General features: G+C 52.3%; 1 protein-coding gene across 1 annotated transcript in view; it reads right to left on the reverse strand.

Moving 5' to 3' along the window:
• TET3 (tet methylcytosine dioxygenase 3) overlaps positions 1 to 19,073 on the reverse strand; it is a 106,200-nt gene extending 87,127 nt beyond the window's left edge. Inside the window, 2 exon segments of the mRNA XM_025453610.3 lie at positions 3,109 to 3,165; positions 18,771 to 19,073. Coding sequence (XP_025309395.3) covers positions 3,109 to 3,165; positions 18,771 to 19,073 — 360 coding nt within the window.
• Between the last annotated feature and the right edge of the window lie 39 nt (positions 19,074 to 19,112).

Raw genomic sequence — 19,112 nt, forward strand, 5'->3', positions numbered from 1 at the left:
TCTTTATCACTTGGGGGTGGGGGTGGCTTGGTTCCCTTCCTGCTCTAGCCGGACACACTCACCTGAGTCCTTATCTCCCCAAGCTCACTGCTGCTTGTAAACTTACCTCAGAGGAAAGGAGTTTCTGCTAGACCCTCACAAAGGGCTGGAGAGAAGGAAGAGCAGGCAAGCAAGAAGTAGTAGGAGTCACCCACAGTGTGTGGATCATAGATCCTCGACAAAGGGGCATTTCTGCAGTGGTCCAAAGGAGAGACAGAAGGCAGAGATCCCGGGCACAGTCCCAAAATAGTTTCCAGACATCCTCAGCCAGTCAAGGATTCCCATGAGGCAGAGCGTGGGAGCAGCGTGGGAGCCCGAAAGCAGGGGTGGCCTGGAGCTCTCGGCACTGGGCACTCACTCCTGTCCAGGCTGCCAAGGAGGAGGCGGTGGCAACAGTGTGTGCTATGGCATGTTCCTTGGGATATCATGGGTAGACACATAACACAATAGCCAGTAAAATGACAAATCTCGTTTATCAAGCTCGACTCTGTGCCTGTGCTAGGCATTATGCAAACCCTACATCATGGATATTCCTGAAACTCTGGCAGGACTCAGCACACAGCAGATGAGCGTGTTCCCACTGCCTGCTGCATACCGCTCACCCATGAGGTTTTACCCATCTTGCACCCATCCTGTGGGAACACAGACTGTGACATGTGACATCCCCTTGTCCCACGTCCCAGAGTCTTGGCCTGGTCTCAGAAGGAGCTCACGCACCAGACACATCTTCCTACACCATGACCTGCTGAGGGAAGAGGATCTGGTAAAACTGCCTCATCGGGGTATGTGGGACACCACACCCGATCAGCCACCTACGAAAACTCCATGTGAGGGAAAGGTGGCACCAGGAATGAGGGAGAGGGGGAGATGTCAGATCTAAGTGCTTGTTGGCAATGTCAAGCCAGGCCAAGGGGAGGCTAGGATTCTCAGACAGACAACAATAACAATAAGCACAGACACAATCTCAGAACTTCAAAAATGCAGCCAGCTCAGGCCCTACTCTGAGAAGGGGGAGGGAGGAAGACATGGTTGAAAGGCTTCCTCTGCTTTTTGCAGTAGCCTCTGCCGCATGCTCACAACACCAAAGGTTGAGGTATTAGTCTGAGAGCTTCCAGCAGGACTGCAGGGCCAGCAGAATGCAGGCAGGGAGAAATGGAGAACACACTTGGAAAGAACTGAAGAGAAGCCATCACTAGGCAGGAGGGGGGTGCTTCGGGGAGTAAACAAACCTGCCAGCAGTCCTTCCTCCAGCAGAGAGGGAAGCTCTGGCTGACAAGACCGGAGACACAGAGGAGGGGGGGAACTGCCTCCTCCCTGAGCCCATCTGTCCTCATCCCCTTGTCCTGTGTTCCCCAGGGTGGGGGGCAGAACAGGTGCACTGCATGATCTCCATGCCCACAGCCCTCAGCGCACAGTGATTACAGCTCCCTCAGTCAGCAGTGGGAGGCCAGGGAAGGAAGTGGAGGTGGAACGGGGGTTCTGCTCTGGAGAAGTGAGCGAGTGAGCTCACAGCTCTCTCCCCCCCCACCCATAGCACCGCCAGTATCAACCACCCTCTGCTTGCCTCAGGGTCCGCCCACTACTCCCAGCCTCACCGAGGCATGCCCGGCTCCCCAGGGGAGCTAATGCCACCTGGCTCTTCTTCTTCCCCCAGAATAGGCTTCAGAAACAAAATTCATGCCCTCTTCCGAGCACTTCCCTGCCTCAAGTTCCTTGGGAGGAGGCCAGGGAACCACCCTGGCTCCTGATCCATCCAGCAGCCACCTCACCCAGGAGCCCCCATCCAACGTGGAGAAGCAGAGCCCCTCCCTGCCAGTGTCCCCACCCAGGCAGTGAGGTGGCAGGCTGCCACTTCCAGCACCTCCACAGAGCTTCCCACAGCTTTCCCAGGAAGCAGGGGGGAGGATTTCCAGGGACCAAAGTCTAAGAGTGTCTGGGGACTTCAGCAGCTTGCCCACCTGCTACCCAAGCAACCTGATTCCCACAGCTCTCCACAGGCTCCACGAGCCAAAGGGGAAAGTAGGGCTGAGGCAGGGGCAGGGGCAGGAACAGGCCCCCTCCCTGCATACCCCTGCCCAAGAATCCCCACACTCCTTCCCCAGCTTCTCTGCTCTTGACTGGAGCGGCAGCCACATGAAGCTTCCTCCTGCTCAGTTTTCTCCACCCTGGGCCAGCAGAGGATACTGCTGAGTAATCCCAAACACTCGGCGGGTCCCCAGCCCTGAAAAGAGGGGCAAAGCCCAAGGAATCCTACTGATCTTGGTCCTTGCCAACCTGAGAGGAACATCTATATTCCCTAGTAATGGCTGATACCCCACCAGATTCTGGCCTGCACTGCCCCAAATACCCTAGTCCCGGCCCTCAAGATGATCACAGTGCCTCCTTCTCTGCTTCCCACGCACCTGGTAACATTCTCTTTCCAGTCCCCCAGACACCAAGCTACACAGAGTAACAACAGCCGCCCGCCGGATTCCCAGTCATGATGTTGCATCAGCCCCCACCCTACCCAAAATATCCTCACCCCCACCACCTCCTCTCCTCTCCAGCCATCTCCATGGTGACAGCATGACTAATGACACCCTATCAGCTTCAGACTCAGGAGCACAATCCCCCCCCCCACACCGCGCCCCGGGATTTCTGCAGGTTGGATGCAAACCAACAGTACCAGGGACATTCTCAAGAGATTTCCAGAGGCAAGGGTGGGGAGTAGGTTGCATGTCACACACACACACACACCACACACACACACAACAACAAAAAACAAAACAGTTCAACAAACCCAATCCCAACTGCACCCAAACCATCCAGCTGAGAAAGCAAAAAGAATCCAAACAAAACCCACACAGGCCTGAGAATTCATTGGTCGCCCACACCCCCACCACCCCTCCCCCTCAGCTGCTGCTACACACGCAGCGGGAGATTAAGGGATCACCAGAGGAGACCCTTTATTTTTATCCAATCCAGTCAAACACTTCACCCCCACCACACACACACACACACACACGTGCACACGCGCACGCGGGCGTGCACACGCGCACGCGCGCGCGCGCACACACACACACAAGGTACCTTGACAGCAGCCCCTTGTCCCCACGACCCGGCTCCTTCACCAGCCTTTATTTCCACCTGCAAAAGAAGCCAGAGAGGCGGATGAGCCAGGCAGACACCGGGAAAGAAGCAAAGTCCTCCTGCTGCACGCCCCCAGCACCACCGCAGGGGGAGGGGGAGAGTGGGGGGGAGCGGGCCGCGGGAAGAAAGGATCGCAGGGACCATCTTCCTGCCTCCAGCTGCCGCCCAGACTCCGGGTGGCTGGGCTCATTCACCTTCCTGTGTTTTTGTTTTCATTTCTCCCTTTTCCACCCCCGAGCCCCAGGAGGGCCCTGCCCCTCCTCCTGCGTCCGGCTGGCCCGTCCCGCCCCGCCCGGCCCGCTCTACCTCGGCCGGCCTCCCGCGGTGCCTCGGCCGGCGGGCCTCCCATTATCCCCGCCGGAGCACACGGAGGGAGGCACTGCAGAGGAGGCGGCGGCCAGCTGCCGGCTTGGCTCCCCTCCCCGCCGCCGGGAGGCTGGTGTGGAGGGGGCGGCGCGCTCGCCAGCCAATCCCCGCGGCCCGCCGGGCGGGGGCAGGGCCGCCGGGGGCTGGACCTGCCCAGCCGGGAGGCGGGGGCGCCGCCGAGGGTGCCGCGGAGCCGCGCTGGCTGCTGCCCAGGTCTGCTGCCGCTCCCCGGCAGGCCGGGGATCCCGGGGCACCCCGCTTCCTCCCGAGGAGGGGCCTCTGAAGGTAGTACCCAGGGCGTCCGCTGCGCCTCCAGGGTCAAGGATGACAGACGGCGGCCGGGGTGGAGCTGGGGTGGACCGGCGGGATTCCCCCTCCGGCCCCTCTCCAGGACACCGGCAAGCTGCCTCATCCTCGCAGCAGCGAGGACGGTGCTCCGGTAAGAGCAGGAGCGGTGCCGGCCCGGCCCCTGCAATCTTCCAAGAAGAAGAAACAGAAAAAAGTCTTGGCGGTATGAACCTTTACCCCATTTTTGTATATAAGGAAACAAGGCAAGAAGTAAAGGAACTTACCCAAGGTGACAACAGCGAGAACACAGCAGGGCTGGGAGTCTAAGCCGGATCCATCTGGCTCTAAAGACCAGACTCTTAACCATAACACAGTCCTGGCTCCTCCCTCCCTCTAGCGCCCACCTCAGAAAACAGACTGCTTGAAGCCCACACTGCCCGTGGCTCAAAGCCTCACCGAGTCAGCCTTGCCCTCCCCTTACACACAAACACCCACACCTCACCCTAGATCACTCATCCCTCATGCTTGCACATACCCCACCCCATCCAGACAGCCTCCACCACCACCACCACCACCACTAGGATGTTTCCTCCTCTCTCAGAAAGGCCATTGAAGGTGGCCCATCAAGTCTCAGGGGTCCCTCAGATCCCAGGGCTTCCCATCCCTGGGAAAGGCTGAGGAGGGGCAGTGACCCAGACCCTAAGAGGTCTGGCCTCCACTCCCCAGACTCTGAGCCTTTGAACGCTACAACACCCAGGAGACTAAAAGGGCAAGGGAAGAAAGAACAGAATGGGGAGAGGAAGGTCCTTCAAACCACTCCTGGATTTCACTGCCTGGGCATCCCTGGGTACACCCTGCTCCACGCTGTCCCCTCCCTGGAGCTGAACACCCTAGAGTTTCCATCTCCTGGGAAGGGGGTAGCCCACAGACTCTGGTGCTCGCATGTCTGGTTCAGATCCTGGCTCCATCACCAGCTCACTGCAGCACCTTGGCCGAGTTACTTTACCTCTCTTAGCCTCACTTTGCTCTCTTGTTGAATGAAACTACAAATACCAGCTAACTCCTGGACAGACTCTACAGAGAAACGGAGCACAGAGACCACCATATGACCAAGCAGAGCCCGCTCCCATCTTAATTCCTGGGGGAGCTCGCTGTGTGCTACTCCTCATCTCACAGATGAAACAGCTGAGGCTACAGAGGAAAAGGTGACAGGTCAGACTTATCAGGATGCGTGAGAGCCTCTGTTTCAGGGACACACTCTGCTACCTGTCCCACCACAGAAGCCCAATTGCTGCTTCCTCCATGAGGTCCCAAGGTGGATACTCAGAACAGGATGAGCTGCCTTAGGAGAGACAGCAAAATGGGCCTCCGTGAGGAGACTCCAAGAAGCGCTAGGGTGCACACCTGCCTCCCCTCTGGGGATAGAGGGCAGCCCTTCTGGCTCCTCTCCAGGGTAGGTAGCGAGGTGAGGTGAAGCGAGGCGTGATGCAGTGTCCTGAGCCAGGGCTCAAGATGGGAAACGGTTTCTGTACCACATAGCTCTTACCTGGGCCAGGCCAAGTGAAGCCCCTTCTTCACTATGGTCCCTGGAACCCCCGGCCCACCCAGTCACCCCACATGCAGTCTGCTGCTGGGGAAGAGTGACTAACATGCTTGGACAGTAACAATTCATACTGTTGCTGCTGCGGCTGCCACAGTTTATCAAAGCCCCTGCTATGTCCCAGGCCCAGTGCCAATTACGCCATAGGAGCATCTGACTGGGGTTTTGACTTCCTCCACACACAGCCTTGGCTCTAATGGGGAAGCCGACTTCGAGAGGTTAAGTCACTTGCCCACCAACACACAGCTAGTGAGCAGGGAGCTAGAATTCCAATCTAGGCCTTTCTCATTCCGGATCTCTAACCCTTCTCTCCCTCTGCCAACCCCAGGGAAATGCAAAAAAGGGACAGGGTCATCTGAACCTAACCACTTCCCTTCAAGCTATGGGTCTGAGAATAGTAACGTTTTTCATGCCTCAGAGACTTCATGAGGCTGCTTCTGGACTCAGTTCCGCTGCCTCTGCCCCTCCCCCGCCTGGTGCTAGGCTTCCTCAGATGGTGCCCTCCCTGACTGTCCCCTCCCTGTGCAGCTCTCCCAGCTCCTCTAGCCCCCACAAGCATCCCCCACTCCTCCAGGGCCTCACAGCACAGCTCAGAGCCTCTCCTAGAGCACCAGTCACAATCAAGCACAGTTATTTATTTACACGGCGGTCTTCCCCAGGTGGGCAGAGGCCCTGTCTTCCCCACTTTACTAGGCTCTGCACAGAGCTGGAATGTGCTGAGTTTCTAGGCAAGGAGGGTGGAGAGGCAGGGGATTGGGTGCTGAAATGTGGAGGCCATTCTCCTGGTGACCTCTCTTTGAGGTCCCTAAGGATCGGAGGGACACCTGCTCTTTGGGGAGGGCAGGACCTGCTTAAACCAGACTACAGCTGAACTTCAGCCCTATTCAGACAGCGCATGTCTTCCTCCCTAGCCTGCAGGAGACTGTTTGACCCCCCCCCCCTCCCTCCACCAACTTCAGTGCTAACTCAGTCCTACCGCACCCACGGATCCTAGCTCACTCCCCCAGCAGTCTCTGGCTACACTAGAAGAGCCTATAGTCTCCCAAGGCAGTCCACCTGCCCCCCCCCCCCATCTCTGTCCCACACTGGCCTCCTGTCCTTTCCTGAGGCAACTGGAATGCCAGGGCTCCAAGGAGTCACAAAGGCCATGCTCCCAGCAGAGACACTCTCCACAGCCCACAACCAACCTTCTCCCATCTCTACTGGCCTCTCTTTCTACATTTTGGCCTTCTCAGTGACTGACGCAGAGGTACTTGGGACCCCTAGGGGCTAAGGGTACTTCTTCCACTGGGAATAGGGACATAGCCATCCCCATTGAGAAGAGGCAAATGGATTTACTCTCAGAACACACGAATTACCCCCAACATTGAGAACCTCTGTAACACAGATACCCACAGGCCAGAAACCACGCAAAGACTAGTGAATGGGGACACATCCAGACGAAGATTCAGGAGCTCGTGCAAGAACATCAACCAAACATCAACCCCAACTGTATACAGTACCCCATACTTGGAGCATTACAGAGCAGATCTTGCTTAATCCTCAAAACAAACCAGTGAAATAGAATTATTCACACCCATTCTACAGACAGAAAAATTAGTTTACAGGGAGACTAAGCACCTTGCCTAAGGTCACACAACAAGAAAATGACTGAGCAGGGCTCTTGCCATCCCTCACTTATAGTGAAACAGTCAGGGCTGCTTTGTATAGTTCTGATTTTCTTTTTTTTTTAAAGACAGTTACACCCATTTCTTTCTTTCTTTTTTTTTTTTAATTTATTTATTCATGAGAGACACAGAGAAAGAAAGGTAGAGACATAGGCAGAGAGAGAAGTAGGCTCCATTCAGGGAGCCTGATGTGGGACTCAATCCCGGGACTCCAGGGTCATGCCCTGGGCCAAAAGCAGATGCTCAACTGGTGAGGCACCCAGGTTTCCCTAGTTCTATGATTTTCATATTAACCTACCTCTTCTAGAGTTGGCAGAGGATAGACAAACTTCTCTTCTCTGGCACAGCTGTGTCCTGAATGAGGTCACTCCCCACAAAGCTTTAAAGTTCAGTTCAAGACCCACTTCCTCCAGGAAGCCTTTAAGGGTTACCCCAATCCTCAGCCAGCTGACAGTACTTCTAAGGTTTCTCATTTGACACTTGGTGCTATTTGGCTAGGTGTCCTGCCCCCACACACACACCAGAATGGCTAGAGTTGTGCCTTCCCAAAGCCCCTGAGGGGTTTTTGCCCAACATTCCAAATACTGAATGAAACTGAAGTCAAGGGATCCCTGGGTGGCGCAGCGGTTTGGCGCCTGCCTTTGGCCCAGGGCGTGATCCTGGAGACCCGGGATCGAATCCCACGTCAAGCTCCCGGTGCATGGAGCCTGCTTCTCCCTCTGCCTCTCTCTCTCTCTCTCTCTCTCTCTCTCTCTGTATGACTATCATAAATAAATTTTAAAAAATTAAAAAAAAAAAAAAAGAAACTGAAGTCAACTATGGGGGAAGTCGTACCTTTCTTTCCTCCCTCTCCATCACACAAAGCATTGTGCCAGGGTGGCCCCGGTGGCGCAGCGGCTTAGCGCCGCCTGCAGCCTGAGGTGTGATCCTGGAGACCCAGGATCGAGTCCCATGTCGAGCTCCCTGCATGGAGCCTGCTTCTCCCTCTGCCTGTGTCTCTGCCTCTCTTTCTCTCTGTGTCTCTCATGAATAAATAAATAAATCTTAAAAAAAAAAAAAAAAAGCATTGTGCCAAAGAAACCCAATACCCCCTCCACCTTCAGAGCCTATGTTTGAAGTCCCCGGTGTCCACGCATCAATTTCCACCCAAGTAATTGCAGCGCATCACATACATCATCCCCTATATTTGAAACTCTTTGCGGTTGTCATGGCAACTGCCTTTGCCTTCATTCACTGATCAGGCCTCACAATTAGCTTTGGCAGCAGAAGTCTGTGTCAACAGCAGTCACAAGGAGAAGGAGGAGGAAGTGGAGGAAGTGAAGGAAGTGGAGGAAGAGGAGAAAGAGGAGGAAGAGGAGGAAAAAAGGTGCTTCTCCTGGAGATGCAGCAGAGACAGACTGAATGAACCCATACACCCAGCAATGTCCGAGAGAATGCAGTCAGAGCCAGCCAACGACTCCACCCATGTGCTTCCATACTGACAAACAGAAGGCACCTGCCCACCCCACCCCCACCAGACAGCGGTTGTAGCTCTGCTCATACTCTGCATGCCCTCCTAGAAGCTGGTGAGAAAGTCTTCTAGTCTATGAACTTCATCAGCGTTTCCTCACCCCAAATTCAACAGCCTGGGTCACCAAATGTTCCAGGATCCAAGCAAACAACAGGAGACCTGAAGAGCTCATTGAGAGGTAGGACAGGAATGCTGAGTGGTTTAAAAAGCTGGGGAAAGCACCCGTGGAAGACTTCCAAGAGAAATGAACACAAAGTGTCTTACCTGCAGGATCTGGGAATACCCTCAGGTAGCCCCTGCCACCAGCCGTGAGCATTCAGGAAGCATCTCCACACACCTCAGGCTCAGGGACGATGCCCCCTTCCTCCTGGAAGCCCCCTCATCCTTCACATATGGCCACATTAAAACTCTCAGAACATGTGCCCTTCCTTCCCCACTGGGCCCAAAGGTGAGTAAGGCTGGTCTCTGCCCTCAAGGCGTCCCTCCCTTACAGCCCTGACAGACTGTATTGTAATTATTTGTTTCCATGCTTGTCTCCCTCCCCAGACTGTGAGCTCATTAAGGACGGCATAAGCACTGCCTCCTCTTCACCCACCGAGGCTCAGAGCCCAGTGCGCCTTGCGCACAGCCAGTCCCAGGCGAGACTCGCTGAGTGAGGCTGGGAAGGCAACTCGCAAGTCTACAAGTCAGAGCAGATGACGTCCTGCTCTGGGAAACTAAAGCCGATGCCAGAGAGAAGAACGGCCCTCCCTGGGCACAGGGGACGTTGCAGGTCCTGGGTCCAAGGAAACATACCAGGAAGGTGCCTCTCCTCCTTGTCCGAGCACCAGGTCTTCCCAATGCCCCACACCTTGCTGTAGCAGGAATGCATACCCTTAAAGAACAGAGCAGTCAATAAAGAGAAAAAGATGAGGCAAGAGAGAGGCAAGAGAGAGTCACTCCATGTCCTTCCCACACGGGTGGCTCAGAAGTGGAATAGATTCTAGTCTGGTACCTTGGTATTTGCTTTTGATCCAGCCTCTCCACATCCCTTCCTGAGGCTTCCTCTGGCAATAATTAGGAGCAGTGGGGGCCTATGGGGCACATGCAGTCTGGTAAGTGTCCTGAAATGACTTTACCCAATGTAATTCCCCTTCCATTTGGAGAATCCAGAATTGCTGCTCTACCAGCAGCAGTAGGTACACTATTCTGTCCAGACTCTGGCTGGGTGTGAGGAGGTAGGGCACACTGGACTTGGAACTTACACAGGGCAGAGCCAGCAGTGCAAGAAGAGCTTGTGCAACCCAACAGAAGCGAGCAACCCCCAGACCTGCAGTCACCTGAAGGCCAGCCAGGCACCCCGCAACCAAACTGCCAGCTTTCTTTTCTCCCTCCCTCCAAGACTAATAAAAACTTAGGTTATCGGATTTCTTATGCAAATGACAGAAGACAAGGCCACAGAGGGGTGTGTCCACTGCAGGTGTGCCAGCAGCCTCCGCCCTGTATGACCACACCCAGGGAGAGGCCTACAGCAGCCCTGAAGGACCCCCACCCACCCACCGGAAGAGCCAGCCAGGCCACAGTTGGGCCCAAGGAAGATGAAGCAGGCCACAGTTGGGCCCAAGGAAGATGAAGGAGTGCCTTTCCTTTCTAACCCCTCTCCTTCCTGAGCATCCTGCCTTGGATCCACAAGGGAGCTGTATATAAAGAAGGGATGAGGAAGGGAGTAGGGAATTAGTGACAACTCCTGTGACCCCTGATGTGGTCTTCTGACTGGTAGGGTCCCCGCACTGCCTTCTCCAGAATAAGAGGCCCAAGGCAAAGAGGAGACAACAGCGCTAGATATAAACACAGGCAGGGTTAGCCAAGGCTGCTGGTCAAGACTGGGGGTGGGAGAGGCCACTTCCCCCTAGGGAGCTTTGGAGACAGCCTTTGGGTGCGGAGCCACACCTATTGTTATTCTTTCCCCATAGCATGCAATTAAAACACAGCCCTTGCCTTCAAGGAGAAGCAATGAGCTTCAGGGTGTGTTAGAACCCAGGAAAGCACTAGTCCCTTCCACACCCTTCACCACTTACCTTGGGGTGGGGACAGAGATCCCAATCCAAAATATCCTTCTGAGAGCAGCCAGCAGAAACAATGATTTCCCAACCCAGATACAGGTTTCAGTGAGGGCTCAGAGATCACACAAGAAAACTCCATCTTCAAAAGAGCTTCTCATAGTAATGGTAATGTTCTGGATCTATACTATCGCATACACACGGCACCAGCCACAAGTGGATTTCGAGCAACTGAAAGGTAGCTAGTGCAACTGAGTTACTGAATCTAGTTTTATTTCATTTCAATTAATTTAAAAAGCCACACCACGGCTAATGGCTACCATAGTGGACAACTCAGAGCATATTTCTTCAATTTCGGAAGGCCATGAATACTACTGAGACTCCGCGGAAAACCATGGGCCCTCTCCCCTGAGAAAACATACCTCCGCACCTTCACATATTATTTGGCAGAAATTTTCAGAAAGTTCAGAGACACTATTCCAATGCAGGTCGGAGATTAGGTCTAGGTCTAAAATTGTCTAGAACTTGACCAAAATCTTTCATGGCCTAAAAGAGATATTTCTTCTGCAATGTAATTGTCTAATATGAAAACAGGCCTGATGCTATACTTTACAGTCTTAGCAGAAGACACCAAGCGTGGAAGCCTCCACCTAATAGAGAATGTCCTCGTAACATCCCTACCAGTCAACACCCAGCCTATCCCCAGACACGTGCAAGCACAGGAGAGGCACCCGCTCTCAGGGCTGGCTCTTCATTTTTTTTTTTTTTAAGATTTTATTTATTTATTCATGAGAGACACAGAAAGAGAGAAAGGCAGAGACACAGGCAGAGGGAGAAGCAGGCTCCATGCAGGGAGCCAGATGCGAAACTCGATCCCAGGACTCCAGGATCACACCCTGGGCCAAAGGCAGGCGCTAAACCACTGTGGCTCTTCATTTTTGGTACATTTGTCTAATACTTGTAAATATTAGATGATTCTTTTTCTTTTCTTGTTTTAAAATAAGCTTTACACCCAAAGTGGGGCTTGAACTCACAACCCTGAGAGCAAGAGTACATGCTCACCGACTGAGCCAGCAGGTGCTTCTAGTCAATTCTTTTTTCTAACATGGGTTCAATCTCCCTGCTTACAAACTTCCACCCACTACTAAAAGTTCTGCACACTCCTCTACGCATAGACATTGACTCCTTTCACATAACACTCACCTTAGCTTTCTTCATGTCCAAGCTGAACAGACCCATTTCCTTCAATTACCCTGCCCATGATCACTCTGACAGATCTGGAGATAGCTCTCAACAACCCTCATTGAGTTTCAGCTCTTCCTACTTGCTAGGAAACCAGGGATTCTTACTTCTGCATTACTTTTTCTTTTCTTAAACAAGTGTAAGACTCTGGATTTACTAACTAAATTCCATCAAGTTTGGCTGGGGTCCATTTCTCCAAACTGCCCCAGTCTCACCTCCACCATCACCATTCACCATCCAACCCCACCCACAGATCTGACACACCTACTCCCTACCAACATCTTAGTTAGATGGTACACCTGTCTTCTCTTCGCTAAGTCTCCAAGCCTCCCCGTAAGACCCAAGGTTCTACAAACACACCTCTCCTCTTCACAACACCACCAACTACTCCTCTCTCATGTGCTCCAAGATCCTGAGCCAGGCTGCTTACCAGCAGACATCTTCTGAGAGCCCTTTCCTTACCATTCTCAACACACACACACATACAAGTTCCCCAGGTTCTTATGGGGTTTTATTGATAACTCAAGAAGGTAATGGGCTCCAGAAGAGTAAGAATAAGCCCAAAGTAAATCTCAAGAGGCTCTTGTCTCTCTGATCTGCAGGGTGAAGAAATGGGTTGGGGGCACCTAGGTGGCTCAAGTTGGTTGAGAGCCCGACTCTTGGTTTGTGCTCAGGTCATGATTTCAGGGTTGTGAGATGGAACCCTGTGTCTGTTGGGCTCCATGCTCAGCTTGAAGTCTGCTTAAGTTTCTCTCTCCCTCTGCCCTCCCCCAACCTGGTGTGTGTTTGTGTACACACAGGTGCGCACTCGCATGCTCTCTCTCAAATAAGGAAGGGAAGGAAGGAGGGAGGGGCTGGGTCATCTTCCTTACTCTTGTTGGCAGCAGGAATTCTCTAGCTGCTCATCAAGACTTACTTCTCATCCCCTTCTCCAAGCTCCACCCCCTTTCCCCAGTCATACAAGTGCTGAAGATCAACTGCTCAAACTCTCACGCACATACCAATCACCTGGGAATCTGGTACAGATTCTGATTCAGTATGTCCTAGGTAGGGTCCTAGATTCTGCATTTCTAACAAGCTCCCAGGTAACGCCAGTGCTGTTGGTCCACTGATAGGCAAGGAGGATATCTGGTCACGAACCATTCAGTTACTCTAAAACTCAGGGCAAGTGAACCACCTGCAGTAGAAGAGCCCAGGTCAGTGCCCAACATCTCAGTCTTATCTGCTTCAGAGAATTTCTACTCTAACTACACATTAGATACACCTGGGGAGCCCCAGCCCAACTGGGTTCACCACAGACCAATTAAATCAGAATCCCTGGGAGTGGAACCCAGGGGACTGTAAGTTGGAATCCCTGATCCCCATGGTTGATAAAAAAGACTGAACAGGGCAGTTACGCCAGTAGCCTCTCTTCAGGATGATTTAAAAAAAAAAAAAAAAAAAAAAAAAAAAAAAAAAAAAAAAAAAAAAAAAAAAAAAAACTGGCCCTCTGATCTGTCCAAGAAGCTGCAGGAGATGCCATTTATTTGCAGAAATCCAGATCTATTAATCTGGCTGGGCTGCTTTAAAGAGCCACAGGGACCACACCCCCACCAAAGCTCACCACTTGCCTTTCTAGTCTCACAAACCACCTTTTTAACAATCTGCTCTAGAGCTGTCAAAAACTGACATCAAGCTTATGCATTAATAATTTCCAAAATCTCTCTGAAAACCTGGACTTTTTGCCCGTCTCTGGTCCCCTTTTCAACAATCAACATCACATAACAATTGTCACTCTGTGAGCACAGGTGAAGGTGTTCCATAGGCAGCAAATGGCTCAGACTCAGGTTGAGGCAGCTGGCTGGCCCCCTTTCCCAAGCACTCACACTGTGGTCTTCCCCACCCTCACTCCTCCCAAAAGGACAGGGCCTCAGTGGCTGTTCCCCATCCACAGTCATGAAGCCCAAAGTTATAAACCTACTACTCTTCCTTCTCATCCTTGCCCAGGGAATATATAAAAGACGTTTGTGTCTTGAGCATTTTCCACCAGCCTCAGCACATTCGGGCCTCTGGACTTCCTGACACTCCTCTTCAGGGGTCAGGCCACTCCTGAATCTACCTACAGTGACACGCACCCCCCTCCCACAGTCTTCCACCATCTGCCCTCACTGCACAGCAGACCCTGTAGCCACACAGATGGTTCAGTTCTCCCTGAGTCCCACCACCTTCCTCCTTGGGGCACCATTCAGGACTGTACTGTCAGCATTTCCTTTTTAAAGAGCAATCCTATTCCTCCGGCTAACTTCCCTTTTAGAGTATGTGGCCATGGGGTTAAAAACTGCATCTGAAAAACGATTTCTAAAGGCTGTAGTAAATGCCTCCCCTTGCCCCGGTCTTTCACTCTGGCTTCATGAACGCTAAGACGGGATTCCTTTCTCTAAAGAATCTCATCACCTCTATTTTACCTATCAGTCAGTTCTCCCTTTGCTGGTGGGAACTGGGGCCAAACTTAAAGCACCCCTTCCTCACAGCCTCTGTCTTCAGGAACACAGAACTCCTGACAGGCAAGGCAAGAATTCTGATACTGTTGGGAGATTTCCAATTCTGAGGTATTTTGTCTCAAAACTGGCATAGAGAGCTGTTTCAGCCACTGAATCCACTTGGCTGAGGGCTGGACAGTGTTTTCACACTATATATATTTTCCCCCCCATTTATCTTCATTTTTCACCCACAATGTTCTTAGTCAAGCTCCCAACCTTACTCATGTGTTTTTCTTTTTTTTTTTCATGTGTTTTTCTAAGCAAGTTTTGTTCTTTTTGTTTGTTTGTTTGTTTTTTCCATAAAGTTATTTTCCTACTCTTCCTATCAGGTGTTTATTTCCTTCATCCATGAGCAATTTGTCAGGCCCCGGACCACAGCAGCTCCTTGCTCCTGGGGGTCTAGCTTCCTCCCAGCAGCAGAAAGGCTGGCAAACTTCTCCCTCCTTTGGTCTGGCTCCTTGGTTCTTCTATGAACAAGCTAGAAGAGGTCTTGAGATAAATATTTAATCTGTATTATATCTCCACAACTACAACTCAGAGACTAAAGCATAATTGTTTAGGCATGAAGATACCACACTGTCTTTCACCCTTCACCCCCTCAGAGTTGGGGTTCACTCCCAACCATCTTCTCTAGATTTCTAGGAAGGTTTTGTCCCTGTCTATTGATCAACTACTATGTGCCCAACATTATGCATATTTTAATCGCCATTAATCCTCACAACAACCCTGCAGAGAAGGATTACTCCATCTGACATATAAGAAACCAATGCTCAAGAGGCACCTGGGTGGCTCAGTTGGTTAAGTGTCAACTCTTGATCTCAGCTCAGGTCATGATCTGAGTCGTGAGTTCAAGCTCTGCTTTTGGCTCTATGCTGGATGTGAAGCCTACAGAAGAAGAAAGAAGGAGAAGAAGAAGAAAGGAGGAGGAAAAGAAGAAGAAAGGAGGAGGAGGAGGCGGAGGAGGAGGATGACGATGATGATCCCTGGGTGGCTCAACGGTTTAGCACCTGCCTTCAGCCCAAGGCATGATCCTGGAGTCCCGAGATTGAGTCCCACATCAGGCTCCCTGCATGGAGCCTACTTCTCCCTCTGCCTGTGTCTCTGCCCCTCTCTGTGTCTCTCATGAATAAATAAAATCTTAAAAAAAAAGAGAGAGAGAGAGAGAGAGAATGAGCAAGAAACTGATACTCAACACAGTAAGAAGCACAGTGCTTACTCTGGGGTCTGAGGCCTACTTTGTCCTTACCCCCACCAAACCCTACTTTACTAAGTAAGCATCTTCTTGTGCTATAAGCCAGAACTCAGGCAAAAAGAATGGGAAGGAACACTAACAGCCTTGAACATCAGCCTGGGATCTAAATCCTTCCTGCCACGTACAAGAATGAACCACATCAAGGTGGATTACCTCACTTCTGGTCCCAGAGAAGCAATCACCTGGCTCTGGTGGGAGGACGCATCCCTGGGAGCTATCTCTAGTCTTAAAATGCTGAACTTCTTTTCTGAGTGAAGGGGCTCCAGAGCACCTCCCCCTCCACACATATAGACACACACTGCAAAACAGAATGAGGAGCAGGGAAGAAAGATGGGATACCCAAGATAATGCTCCCCCCTTAAAGAATGACACAAAGCAGCTGTCAGCTCAAAGGCAGCAGGAGGTGGAGACAGGATGGAAGAAAAAGGTGCCTAGGAGAAGAAATGCCCAGGAGCAGGGATGTAAGGAAATGGATTAGTTCTCAAAAGACTCCTGGATGCTGTGCTTGTCTCACCTGAAAAACCAGGGCCAAACTCTAAAATTCTATTCCAGAGTCAAAAAAAAAATCCTCAGATGCCAGTAACATGTCTCCCCCTTTCCCAACCTCCCCAATCCCAGGATGTCTGCTACACAGCAGCTCAAATCTAATGGTTAAGGTCCCAGGAGTCCCCTTGGGGCTGGTAAATGCTGGGCTGGTTCTCCGGCTCAATCACAGAGCCTCTCTGGGCGTTTCTCAGCTCTGTGACTACTCCAGGGATACATTCATTAAATGCAGCGTAGCCTGGACAGTGGTTCCCCTGCTTTCAGCTTTCATGGACCAATAAAAAGAAAGTCATAAACCTAGAAATACTAATTACCATCTTGTATTTTATCAAGTCAAGACTTTTAAAAAATAGGTCTACTTTCTATCAGCATCTTCATTTTGTAAAAGAAAGCACATTTTGAACATCAAATAGAAAGGAACCTATCCTTAAAGCAGGTCAGAAAAAGTTTGTTCACTCCATTGCCCCCTTTTCGTTGTTTCTCTAGAAACTGGGAGAGCTTTGTTGTGGGCCACCACTGGTCTACACACCAGTATGTGGACCTTCTGTCCTGGGACACCTTGGGACACCAGCCACAGACCCTGGGGGCCTAGAGGGGCAGCCAGCCACAGCGAGGTCCACAGGCATATATAGATCTCTCAGCAGGGCTGTCTCTATGCCTCAGCCAAGCCAGATCCGTGTATCTTAACCATGATCACCCGACAGCCCAGGCCAGCAGCTTCTGTACAAAGATGACGGGACCTTGGCCTCCCTCCCTGCCCCTTTCACCAAGGTATGCTGGATCGGTACCACCATAAGAAAAGCTCAAACATGGTTCACCAGGGCCGCTGGTTCCAGGAATATCCAGCTTAGAAAGCTAGGCCCCCTTCCTCCTCCGGTTTGATCATGGGAGAAATGGAGTGAAACTGAGGGGGTGAGAAGGGGAGTGAATGCCTGAAGGAAGCAAGCAGTGGAACCAAGCTTTAAAAGTTGTCTAGGCACATCTTCCTTACACCAACACACAAGATATCATCATGCCCAGGAGTGAAGCCTACCCCTACTCCCCCGCCCTTTCAGAAATGACCGAAGGGCCCTGGGCCAGCAGGATGCCAACTCCCCACAACACCCGCAACATACAGCAGCTGGACACTGTCTCCCAGGCTAGGGTGGGGAGCTGTGCATATGATCCAGATGTCTGCTCCAACCAGAGACCAGGGAAATAGAGCACCGAGTCTGTGGTCCTGGGCCATGCACGATATGCAACTTCCACCAGGAATGGACAAGAAAAAAGGTAAAAGGGGGCAAAAAAACATCCCAGCAACACCCACCACCCTGCCCCCAACACTTGCATCTTTCTTCTCGGCCACAGGACCACAGCCCCACCACGCTCACGGCACAGCTGGGCGCTCAGCAGTCAGGGAAATCCCGAGCGCCAGCCGCCAGCCCAGGGAAGCCACAGGTGCCCTAGCCCTCAGAAGCGCAGCAGCTCCCAGCCCCGCTGGAAAAGGCTTCAAAGGCCATCAAGCACAACCCCTCCATTTCCCCAGGGAGAAGACAGGCCCAGAGAGGGGGCCCGAGCTGTCTGAGCCCTTGGACAAATCAGTGGCAGAGCGCAGGCGCCCCGCAGACACAGCGCAGGCCTCCGGCTCTGTCCAGCGCGGGTTCCGCTGCCTGGAGAGACCTCAGCTGCTACACCGCTCCTCCCAAGCTGCGCCACTTCGCTCGTCCCTACTTCTGCCAACTCTCGGCTATCGAGGCTGCCACCAACCTCGTGCTGGCAGCCCGCCATCAGAATAGAAGGGAAAGATGGGAAAGACCCAATGCAGGGTCACTACCTCTCCACTTCCCCCTCTCATCTCATCCCCACTCCTCCTTTCCTCCCTCTGTCCCCCTATTCCAAATAAAGGGAGTACTCTTCCCAGCGCCTGACAGTGTCTCAAAGGCACAGCATTCATTCATTCTTTCACTCGGTCTCCGAGTGCCAACTACACATCAAGGAACCGAGCCAGGTCCCGAGAACACAGAGATAAAGAAAAGTCTTTGACCTCCAGAAGTACCTCAGTCCGGTAGGGGAACCCAAATCATGAACTGTCATTAAATTTCCAGTTCCAAAGGGCTCTCCTGCCCTCTTTCTGAGAATGATGGTACCCAAAAAAAGGCTCAGGAAACGAAACATTCCATTCCATCAAGGCAGCACAAAACCACACCATCACCCCAAATCTTCCTTTCCAAATCCATCATTCCCCATGTCACCCAAGCATTGGTGTGACCTTGAAATACATCTGAGGCTTCAAGCAGGACAAAAAAAAAAAAAAAAAAAAAAAAAAACAACCCTCCTAGAAACAAGGCTGGATAGGTCCTGCATCAAATGCAAACATCAGCGATGAGAGTGCTAACCGGAGACCCCAGCCCCCTGGGCACTCTCGTACAAACTGTCAGCCCGGCAAATGCGCGCAAGCAAGCCGGCTCCTACCCACGGCCCCATTCAAAGACCAAAAGGATCCAAACGAAAGAACGGGCTTGATGGTCTCTAACAAGACCCTGTGAGTACAGCGCCTTGGTGCAAAGGGTGGGGTAGCCAAGCCAGGGCCAGCTTACCTCCTTGAGAAGCCCCACTTTCTTCTTCAGCACCTCACACTTGCGCAGTTTGCAGATCTGGTGCGTGCGGCGGTTGGTGCAGCTGGTACAAGCCCCGCAGTTTTCTAGCCGCCGGCAGGGCTCACAAGTACCACACCGCTTTCGCTTCTTTCGCCCATCTCCACCGCCTCGGAGTTGGGGCTCACTCCCAGCCATTGGGAGCCCAGGCCCCTGGAAACCCCCTACCATCACCTGGCCCTGAGGGAAGTCATAAAGGCCTGGCAGGTCCGGCTGGACTGCCAGGGGCACCTGAAACTGGCTCATGATGCTGCCAGAGGTAGGGGCATAGGTGCCGGAGCGGAG

Source organism: Canis lupus, chromosome 17, assembly GCF_003254725.2.
Source record: "Canis lupus dingo isolate Sandy chromosome 17, ASM325472v2, whole genome shotgun sequence".
Lineage (NCBI taxonomy): Eukaryota > Metazoa > Chordata > Mammalia > Carnivora > Canidae > Canis > Canis lupus.